This window comes from Aethalodelphis obliquidens, unplaced genomic scaffold (genome assembly GCF_003676395.1).
Source record: "Aethalodelphis obliquidens isolate GAN/ISIS:26980383/991018 unplaced genomic scaffold, ASM367639v1 scaffold20, whole genome shotgun sequence".
NCBI lineage: Eukaryota > Metazoa > Chordata > Mammalia > Artiodactyla > Delphinidae > Aethalodelphis > Aethalodelphis obliquidens.
In genome coordinates, this window is record NW_020837964.1 from 13,179,535 (window position 1) to 13,190,552 (window position 11,018).

Here is an 11,018-nt window from a genome sequence, read left to right on the forward strand (position 1 = left end):
GCCTCTCACTGTTGTGGCCTCTCCCGTTGCGGAGCACAGGCTCCGGACGCGCAGGCTTAGTGGCCACGGCTCACGGGCCCAGCCGCTCCGCGGCATGTGGGATCTTCCCAGACTGGGGCACGAACCTGTGTCCCCTGCATCGGCAGGCGGACTCTCAACCACTGAGCCACCAGGGAAGCCCCTACAATCTTTTGTAATCTAAAAAAAGTGATCGTTTTACCTCTTCCTTTTAATTTTTAATACCTTTATTTTCTTTCTCATGTCTAATTGTGTCTGCTAACGTAATGCTATATTTTAAATATAGTTATAATAATGCTATATTTTAAATAAGTAAGTCAGAGGTGACATATCTGATCACTCTGAAGTCAGCCAGCATTTCTAGAAATTTGAACATTTCTTATGCACTAAACTTCCTAGGAATAAAAATCCATTAAACGTATAGAAACGCCAACTATTTAAATTTTGATCACTTAAATAAGGTTTGATATTTATATTGTCCCACCTTTTGAGTGGATTTTTTTAAAATAAATTTATTTATTTATATATTTTTTGGCTGTGTTGGGTCTTGGTTGCTGTGCATGGCCTTTCTCTAGTAGCGGCGAGTGGGGGCTACTCTTTGTTGCATTGTGCGTGCTTCTCATTGTGGTGGCTCATCTTGTTGTGCAGCACAGGCTCTAGGCGCGCGGGCTTCAATAGTTGTGGCTCGTAGGCTGTAGAGCACAGGCTCAGTAGTTGTGGCGCACCGCTTTAATTGCTTCGCCACATGTGCGATCTTCCTGGACCGGGGCTTGAACCTGTGTCCCCTGCATTGGCAGGCAGATTTTTAACCACTGCACCACCAGGGAGGTCCACTTTTGAGTGGATTTGATACTTGCCTTTCTGATTATGATAACTCTTTTCTTGTGTAGGTGTTATCAAAACTAATGCCACTCCAGAGAAAACAGATGAAGAAGAGAAAGGTAACTAATCTTTGAAACCCTGTAGCAAGAGACATAGTATCACCTAGGACATGGCTCTCTGGAGCCAGAGGCATTCTGAGTTATAAGATCAAGGAGATGAGGGGAATCAGCCAAGGAAATTGAAAACAGTGAGATAGAAGGAGAACCAAAAGAGAGTGGTATCCCGGAAACCAAAAGAAGGAAGTGTTTCAAAAGTAGGGAGTCATATATAGGTAATAAGTTGGTTAAGAGAACTAAAAATTGTTCAGTTGATTTAGAGTGTAGAGTCATTGGTGAGCTTGACAAGGGCTGTTGACGTCAGATGGGGAGGTTAGTTTAAAAAAACCTCTTCAGTGAAGAGAAAGTGAAGACATGAGTATAGACAGCCCTGTCAGGGAATGTTCCATAAAAGGGAGCAGAGAACTGGGACCGTAACTGGATGGGGACGTGGGATAAAGGAGGAAGCACATTTATGATGAGAGGTGTTACAACATGTGTACATGCTGGTGGGAATGATCCATTAGAGGGAGAAACTGATCATGCAAGAGAGAAGGTCACTGCTGGGAGAAATATCCTTGTCTGAAAGACGGAATGGGACCCATTGTATAAGTAGAGGGGCTAGCCTCAGGAGGATGGCGGTCCATCCACAGTTACAGCAGGGAAGGTGGAAAGGACGCTCACAAACGCAAGTGGGTGTGTGGGTTGTCACGGCAGCACTTGGAGGTGCTTCTGATTACGTTCACTTCTCAGGGAAGTGAGTAGCAGGGTCATTAGATGAGTGAGAATGTGGAGAGGTTAGAAGTTGAAGAGAGAAGAAGAGTGAATAAGTGGCGTATAGAAACATAAAGTCTTGCTGGGCAGCTCAGACCACTTGAGTCTAGCAGTCAGGAGTTTAAAGTGAGACCTTTTGGTGTGATTATGTTTTTCTCCCACCTTGCTGGGCCATTCAGGTGTGGGTGCAGACATGGGGAGAGAGGTTTCACAAGGGTGGGGTTTGCCCAGTGAGTATGAGGAAGATCTACTGGTTGTTTCCTACAGAGGACAGAGCCGCCCAGTCCTTACTCAACAAGCTGATCAGAAGCAACCTTGTCGATAACACCAACCAAGTGGAAGTCCTGCAGCGAGATCCAAACTCCCCTCTCTACTCAGTGAAGTCCTTCGAGGAGCTTCGGCTGTGAGTATCCGTTCCTTTGAACAACTGTTCCTTGCTAGTCCCTCCTTTATAAGACTTAGCATATCAGAGATCTTGTGGGAATTTTACTTTCTACTTTTATTTTTTAAAAATCTTAGTATATTTACTTTCTTTGACTAGTTAATAATTCACATGATTCAAAAGTTTAAAAGTATGAAAAAGTGATGGTCTCCCTCCACCCTTGTCTCTTGGCTACCCAGTTCTTCTCCTTAGGGATTTTTAAATGCCACAAATTTATTCATCATAGCTGAAAGTCTTTTTTCTTTTATGCTCTTAGAACTTTCAATAAAATATTGGCTGACAGGTGATTTCTGGATGTCAGGAACATTTCTTATTAGGTAAGCCCTTTTGTTAGACTATAGGGTTTACAGTGTTAAGAACAGTTTATCTGCTTTTATAAAATCTGTCCAAGAAGACTGTGCAGGATTCCCAGTAACTGCAGTGGAAATCAGCCTTCAGTGTTGCAGAATTTTTAAAAAAATCCAGAACCCAGAATTAAGCCTTACGTGTGCACGTTTATGCACTGTGGTGAGAATGACTTCTAACATGTCCTTGTTTTAAAGGCAGAGAATTATGTAATGTTATGCCAAGTTTTTCGTTTCCTTCAGTAAGTTAGTAAAGAGGTATTTAGGGTTGTTGGTTTATGTACATGACACTGTGCTGGGTGTTATGAGTAACACAAGACATAGCTACCCTTCTTGCTGCCTGCCAGGACTCAAATCATAGACAGAAAATAGCTAGTGAATAAGAAAGTGGTGGAATGAATGGATTCTTTGCCTTTGTTTAGCAAAATCTATCATATGCCCACTGTAGGCAAATAGGGGCCACATTTCTGCCAACTATTACCACCACTTGAGAGTAAGAGACACTTAAAATAAGAGAGTTAACTAGAACCAAATCAAGTTGTTAATGCAGCAATAGCTAAGAGCAAGGTTTTTAAAGTGTGGCCTTTTTTTTGAATATTTTCAGGACATTATACTTTTCTATGTGTATTTTCTCTGTCAAAGGCTTTTTTCAGCAAATCTGTCATTTCTGCTTCCATTCATAAATTCTGTCCGAGCAGCTATGTGTGCTCTGACAGCTTGCTTTTCCAAGTATCAGTGGTCTTTTTAAGTTCCTTTCATTTAAAGGACTGGAGTTCTCAGGTCAACCAGTGATGAACTGTCCTCTTTGAAAAGGCAAGTTCTTTCTGATTTAATTGTTAGTAGCCAAAGGAAACAAAGAATAAAACCTAGGTCACCTAATATACTTGGTCTATTTTTTACTGAAAAGATCTGGAAAATAAAAGAAAAATAATTAGCCACTGAAAGTTCTTGGATCACTTGAGTCCTCTTTCAGTAGTGACTTTGTTTCCTTGGCAACCAAATCAGAATCTGCTAAGCTTCACAACCTTTTCTTCCAAATGGATGTTACTGTTCAAAGTTCTTTGTGTCTGAGAACCACCATATGCCAGAAGAATTGCCTTTTAGAGAGCCTGTTAAACTCTAAGGAAGGCTTAGAGAACACTCTTGACTTGGTTTGACTTTACTTTAAAAACAGTGTGGTGGGATTTTTGTTAAACACCCTGTCAATTTAGAGGTAGCAGAGAGCTTATTATAAATGTACTACAAAAGCAGCTTTATTTGATATTTGTTGTGTGGCTACTTATGTAAGAAGTTGGTGCTCTTCTAGTTTTGATTTTGACTAGACATAATAAGTAAATCTAATCACTCGTAAAGTTCAGTATGATAACTGAACTCCCTTTACCTATTTACTAGAAACTGGCTGAATCAATTTCCTTACCTCTCAATTGTCCCGAGTTCTTGCACAGCTGGCTTTGGAAGGCCCATGGAACACAAAATGACTGTGGTTCAGTGGAGCATCTGCACTGAGAAATGAAAACTGAAATGTCATTCCCTAAAGGGACTTCTGTATCTTAGCAGCATAGTAAGCCGTGTTTATTTTTAGATATGTCTTTTATAATTTATTTTATACTATGAATTAGTAAGTACCATTCTTCCAGTATCCTGGGAATGGTTGTCATCCAAGGCCAGCCAAATCTGCGGGTCTCCTGAAAGATGGATTTCTCCAAGAAAGGAAACTAGCCCGGATTTTATAAATTGCATAGTAGTTTCAGATTAAGATTTAGTAGGGAAAGATTTTGGTTTTGTTTTGTTTTAGTTAGCATTTTTTAAGGCATAGGAAAATATGTCTGACAGGAAGTATCATTCTTTGCTAGATATAGGGAAAAATAAAATTCTAGGCTTTTAAACAATTTCAACAACTAGGAATCCATCTTTCTCCCTGGCCTCCTAGGAAACCACAGCTTCTGCAGGGAGTCTATGCCATGGGGTTCAATCGACCATCCAAGATACAAGAGAATGCGTTACCCATGATGCTTGCTGAGCCGTAAGTATATGGACCCTGGCACACCTCTTCAGAACTGGGTTAAACGTCTTCCACCAAGAGCTGTAGTGTTCCTGAGCACAAGATGGGCCGTTGAGAGCAACGTGCTTCTTCAGGGGAACAGCTTAGACAGGTGCAGAGAGAGTCAGATGCAATTCAATACAGTTTCTGCCTTTTCCACTTAATAAAAACTGATAGAAAAAGTTAGTGCTGTTATTCTATGCAGTTTTAAAAACTGTTTTGTTGTTGCTATTGTTTTTTAATAATTTTAAAATTTTTGAGACCTGCAAAAAATATCAGGAGCAATACCAGGAACATCTCCGTAACCCCATCCTGCCAAGAAATAAAGCTGCCATTAATGTAGTCGGCAGTTGTAGCCCCCATGTAACTCCCTCCATTCACAGCCCCCTCCCCTCCCCCTCCCCTCCCCCTCCCCCTCCCCCTCCCAAGTGAGCATCACTGATGTGGGTCATTATTCTCTCGTTTCTTTTTTTTTTTTTTTTTTGCGGTATGCGGGCCTCTCACTGTCGTGGCCTCTCCTGTTGCGGAGCACAGGCTCGGGACGCGCAGGCTCAGCGGCCATGGCTCACGGGCCTAACCGCTCTGCAGCATGTGGGATCTTCCCGGACCGGGGCATGAACCCGCGTCCCCTGCATAGGCGGGCGGACTCTCAACCACTGTGCCACCAGGGAAGCCTTCTCTCATGTATTTTTATCCTTTTACTACGTAGTTTGCTTTCATTGTTTGTTTTTTTTTTGGCCACGCTGCGTGGCTTGTGGGATCTTAGTTCCCTGACCAAGGATTGAACCCGGGCCCCAGCCCTCGGTAGTGAAAGCGCTGAGTCCTAACCACTGGACTGCCAGGGAATTCCAAGTTTGCATATTTTTAAACCTTACATAAATGGTATCATACTTAGGTAGCAACTTTTTTCATTCAACTGTATTATTTGTTTGTTTGTTTGTTTATATTTTGGCTGCACTACACAGCATGTGGGATTTTAGTTCCCCGACCAGGGATCAAACCTGTGCCCCCTGCAGTGGAAGCTCGGAGTCTTAACTACTGGACCACCAGAGAAGTTCCTCTTTTTTAATGATAAAAATGCCACCTAGGACTTCCCTGGTGGCTTAGTGGTTAAGAATCCGCCTGCCAATGCAGGGGACACGGGTTCGAGCCCTGGTCTGGGAAGATCCCACATGCCGTAGAGCAACTAAGCCCGTGTGCCACAACTACTGAGCCTGCGCTCTAGAACCCATGAACCACAACTACTGAGTCCGCGTGCCACGACTACTGAAGCCCACACGCCTAGATCCCGTGCTGCGCAACAAGAGACGCCACCGCAATGAGAAGCCCACACACCACAACAAAGAGTAGCCCCTGCTCACCGCAACTAGACAAAGCCCAGACGCAGCAACAAAGACCCAATGCAACCAAAAATAAATAAATTAAAAAAAAAAAAAGTGCCACCTATTCCCATGACATTGGGTTACCTGAAGTGAAATGTGAAAGTTCCCTCTAAAGCATCTGACTTGTTCTCTTAAATTTTCCATAAAGATGAGAAAAGGGAGCACATAGTAGGAGCTGAGTCCTGAAGACACATTATGGCTCAGGGATTTGTCTGGGCACAGATGTTACTCTGCAGTCTTAATTTCCATAGGCCCCTTGGGGTATAAAACTAGGGCACTCTAGCTGTGCTAGAGCCTAGAATGAGGATTTCTTAGTGTGAGCCCATCTAAAATAATCATTTCACTTAATATTTAAGCAGTTTTTTTTAACATCATATAAAAAGTTTATCATTGTACTCAGTGCAGAAAACCTGGATAATAGAAGCATGAAGGGGGAAAATCCCTATTCCTACCACCCAGAAAGAACGTTTGGACACTTGTTTTTTGTTTTGTTTTTAATAAATTTGTTTATTTATTTTTGGCTGTATTGGGTCTTCGTTGCTGTGCACAGGCTTTCTCTAGTTGCAGCGAGTGGGGGCTACTCTTTGTTGTGGTGCACAGGCTTCTCATTGCCGTGGCTTCTCTTGTTGCGGAGCATGGGCTCTAGAATGCAGGCTCAGTAGTTGTGGCACACTGGCTTAATTGCTCCGCGGCATGTGGGATCTTCCCAGACCAGGGCTCGAACCTGTGTCCCCTGCATTGGCAGGCGGATTCTTAACCACTATGCCACCAGGGAAGTCCCGACACTTGATTGTTATTAACCAATATTATTTTCATCTCTGTTCTTCCTTCATCCAGCCCACAGAACCTGATTGCCCAGTCTCAGTCTGGTACTGGTAAAACAGCTGCCTTCGTCCTGGCCATGCTCAGCCGAGTGGAACCAGCAGAGAGATATCCCCAGGTGAGGGGGTGGAATCCTGGGGGCCCTGGCTTGCTCGTCCTGGGAATGGCTGCGCCATCTGGGGGGGGTTGTCTAATGAGGGTGCCCCTGGTACAGTCTGAATGCGTCTGATGCCTCAGACTGTTGCTCAGGCAAAGCCCAGTGGTGCACCAGGCCCTTACCTGGGTAGAATTGATTTGGAAGCAGCAGCCTTAAACAGTGGCTTCTGAAGGCATCTGCCAAGCCAGGGCTCCCTATTGAAGGCTTCTGTCTACAGCTGAAATGTGGGCCTGGCTGACGAGGATGTGGTTTCCTGCACTGTTCAAGTGGTAATGACATCGCTGTACTTGTTGTACAAGTACAAGTACTGTTGTCTGTTACTACAAGGCTCTCCTAAACTGACCTATGATCTGCCCGTTAGTGTCTGTGCCTCTCCCCAACGTATGAGCTGGCGCTTCAGACAGGAAAAGTGATTGAGCAGATGGGCAGATTTCATCCCGAACTAAAGCTTGCTTATGCTGTTCGAGGCAATAAATGTGAGTATAAAGGGGCAAGACCTAGGCCGTGAGTTGGGGCGGGTGGTTGGGTATATGAATTTTGAAGATGAGGTGATGAGATTCAACTTTCTAGTTCAGTCTGACCTTGGAGCCCAGTGTTGCCTTTAGCAAATCTACTTAAATACTTGCTGATTTGTTAAAAATTCTCTCCACTCCTAAAATAAGATTTTTAGTTGTTAAAAAAAAAAATCCCTGCATGAGTCATGGGGTTCTTCCAGTGTGGAGTATTTCACTTAGGAGCCAGGGTTTGAATTCAGCACCCAGAGTTCCGGAAGCTGCTTACGAGGGAGGGATGAGCACTGAAGATGGTAGGTTGGGTCAGTTCCCTTTCTTTAAAAGTAAAGCACAGCTTTAGTAAGAGTAATCTAAGAGCACGTACAGTTCACTTGCTCTTACCAAATCAGAAATCCTTCCACCAATTCTTTTTTCATGTGTTCTGTAGAATGTAGAAAATATGGGTTACATGGGAGGAGGGGCAGGTAGAAAATGGGTAATGGAGAAGTTATCAGAATATAAAAAACTACAAATCAATTAGAAAAAAGTAAGCATTCCAATAGGAGAATGGACAAGAGAGGCCCAGTTGAACAGACGCTTCACAAAAGAAGGAATTCAGATGGCTAGTAAACGTGAAAAGATGATAAGCTTCATTAATCATCAGGGAAACATCAAGTGAAACCACTGTATGCCTCTCAGATGGTAGAAATGAGGAAGTCTGGCAAACCAAGTGTTGACCAAGATGGAGAAGAACTGGAAGGCTCACGTGCTCCAGTGGGGAGTATACATTGGCACACTGACTTCCAGAAGCAGTTGGCATTACCTAGAAAAATGGAAGAGAGATATCCCTTCAACCCAGCAGTTTATAATCGCCTAGAGCAGCGGTTCTTAAACTTTTTGCTCTCTTACACTCTTAAACATTATTGAGGACCCCAAGTACTTACTTTGGAAGAATATGAAGAAAATCTAGCCTTTCTTATAATTTTAGATATTGTTTTTTTGGATGCCATACCAAAACTTATTAACAAATGGTAATTACTTAAAAGTTAGTTGCCATGTGATATCTGAAATCATATTAATGAATTCTTCGTACTGTTACATTAAAATTCCTTGGTCTCCCTTGCACTTTGAATGCATCTTTTGCCCAACTGTGGTTTTCTAACATCATATCTTGGTCATTTGGAAAATATTGTCTTATTGAGTTATGCTGATCTTCCAAATGTTGACATATTTCATAATACAAAATTTTAAATAGCATTTAAAATGCATTAATATCACCACCAACCAACTCAGAGGAGTTTATACATGGAGAAACTCTCAAACCTACAGCAACACATAGAAGTGTTCCAAAATTCTAATTTTCCCTTAAGCTGAAACATTATCATGACAACAAATAACAGTCAGTTGTTTTCATTTAAGTGATAGGGTCTCTGTTCATTTTCAAGAAAGTGTATATCAAATTCCCTACTTGATTTTCTTTCTTCTTTTTTTTTTTTTGGGCGCACTGTGCGGCTTGTGGGACTTTAGTTCCCCGACCAGGGGTCGAATTTGGGCCCTCGGTAGTGAGAGCGCGGAGTCCTAACCAGTGGACCACCAGGGAATTCCCCGTTTGATTTTCTGTAGTTTGTCTGTCGTTCAACAAACAAAAACGGCTAGTACAGTTACCACACAAATAATCACACAAGGGCTTTTCCTGGAGGAAACCATCATGTTTCAGCATGCAGAAAGAGTACTTTAACCAGAAATTATTAGTATTTTTGTGTGTGTTTGATGTCTTACACTGATAGGTGCAGCTAAGTGTAGTGTACCAGAATCTTGAGACAACATGGATCTTCTCTAGATTGTTTTACAGGGGACTTCACTGTGTGAAGGATTAGTATATTAACTATTTAAGGTATCATTTTTTTTAAAGTTCAGTTTAGACTGATGGGCAGTGGACAGTGAGAACCACAAGGTATTGAAGAGTTCATTTAAAACTTTTCCAGTGGAGTTAATGAATTCCTGACCGAAGTCCCTTTCTCCTCGAACTTTAAATTTTGTTTTGAAAATAGGTGACATTCACATGTTTCAAAATTGAAAAGGATATATGGTAGAAACTTTTCTTTTCCCATACCCTTCAACCACCTGGTTCTGCCTGCCTAAAGGCACCCAGTACTAACCCATTCCTCACATGTCCTACCAGAGATAGTCTGTGTGGCTACAGGCAAGTGATAATGTGATAATGTGTAGGGACTTCCCTGACAGTCCAGTGGTTAAGACTCAGCGCTTCCATTGCAGGGGGCACGGGTTCGATCCCTGGTCGGGGAACTAAGATCCTGCATCCCTCATGGCACGGCAGTAGAGATAGACGAAATAGATAGAACACTCACACACGCATGTACATATATTACATGCATTCTTTTTTGCCCCTATTGGTATACAAATTGCTCTGCAACCTCTTTTTCACATTTAATAATGTATTTTGGAGATTGTTCCACATCAGTTCCTAAACAGTTTTATACTTTTGTTGGTGTCATCCATTCGGTGCGTCATATTTTGCTTAGTTATGTTTTAATGAATGCATATCCTTGCATATATGTTATTTCACACATATTCATGTACATACAGGATTGATTCGTAATAGGGGAAGCACTGGTCAAAGGCTACATGCATTAGTAATTTTGATAGATGGTTATATCAGTTTCAACTCCCACCAGCTATAGTTTGAGAGTAATGTGTTTTTTTCAATCAAAGAGAAATTGTACTTAGGAAAACTGTCTACACAATTAGAATATCTAACAAAGCAAAAAATCACTGGGCCAGGATGCTAGGACTAAAAACTACCAATTTATAAGGAAATCAATGAACCATGAGTGAAGGGATGGTATAAAAAGAAAAAGTGTTATGCTAAAGAGAAAGAATTGGGTGATGGGGAATTACAGGAGAAAGTAGAAAAAGGGAAACTAACACTCATGGAGGGTTGACTGTGTAGGATTTAATCCTGACCACAGTGCAGTGAGATGGGTGTCATTATGCCCATTTTACAGTAGAAGAACACAAAACTTTTGGGTAACACCCCTGTGGTTTGAAATCTGGAATTAACTTGTTCTAGCTCTGGAAGGATGGGCAAGGAGGCTTTCATTTTGAAAGCGGGTTTAGCCATGGAAGTACCCACAGAACACATCTTGTCTCCACAGTGGAAAGAGGTCAGAAGATCAGTGAGCACATTGTCATTGGCACCCCTGGGACCGTTCTGGACTGGTGCTCCAAGCTCAAGTTCATTGACCCCAAGAAGATCAAGGTGTTTGTTCTGGATGAGGCTGACGTGATGATAGCTACTCAGGGCCACCAAGATCAGAGCATCCGCATCCAGAGGTAGGAACTCCTGAGCCAGGAGGAGCTTCTCGGCCTCCTGATCTGCAGCATCGTCTCCTTTTACTTCACCCTCGTCTTGCCCCTGCCAGTTCTTTACTCTGCAGCTTTCAGAGGCGTTTGTTTGGTGGGCCATTTCCATGTCGCACTGACCATACCCCCAGCCTGGGTTGAGGAAGGAGACTTAGGGACTCTACCACCAGCCGTCCCTGCCCCACGTCTGCTCCTCCCTCCTCCCTGCAGTGCTCCTCCCTGCTTTGCCACCTTCCTGGGGACGCA

At 42.7% G+C, this 11,018-nt stretch overlaps 2 protein-coding genes and 1 long non-coding RNA gene across 5 annotated transcripts in view; 1 reads left to right on the plus strand and 2 right to left on the minus strand.

Moving 5' to 3' along the window:
* The window catches only part of DDX19A (DEAD-box helicase 19A), a 29,335-nt gene that overhangs the window by 7,944 nt on the left and 10,373 nt on the right, over positions 1-11,018 (plus strand). For 2 of the 3 annotated variants that reach the window (XM_027119329.1, XM_027119332.1), the window contains 6 exons: positions 909-959; positions 1,977-2,112; positions 4,426-4,518; positions 6,756-6,858; positions 7,259-7,373; positions 10,565-10,742. In XM_027119329.1, coding sequence (XP_026975130.1) covers positions 909-959; positions 1,977-2,112; positions 4,426-4,518; positions 6,756-6,858; positions 7,259-7,373; positions 10,565-10,742 — 676 coding nt within the window. Of the gene's footprint in view, positions 1-908; positions 960-1,976; positions 2,113-2,407; positions 2,469-4,425; positions 4,519-6,755; positions 6,859-7,258; positions 7,374-10,564; positions 10,743-11,018 lie in introns of those variants that run through there. The other variant, XM_027119331.1, reaches the window with a different exon arrangement.
* Positions 3,828-8,008, minus strand: LOC113627093 (uncharacterized). Its single transcript, XR_003435429.1, has 3 exons — positions 7,791-8,008; positions 4,500-4,848; positions 3,828-3,997 (listed from the first exon to the last, which is right to left on the minus strand). It is a non-coding gene; the product is annotated as an uncharacterized LOC113627093 (long non-coding RNA).
* Positions 8,011-11,018, minus strand: part of ST3GAL2 (ST3 beta-galactoside alpha-2,3-sialyltransferase 2) — an 81,230-nt gene continuing 78,222 nt past the window's right edge. The window contains exon 8 of the transcript XR_003435424.1: positions 8,011-8,211. The gene's annotated coding sequence lies outside the window, so the exon portion shown is untranslated. The remainder of the gene's footprint in view (positions 8,212-11,018) is intronic.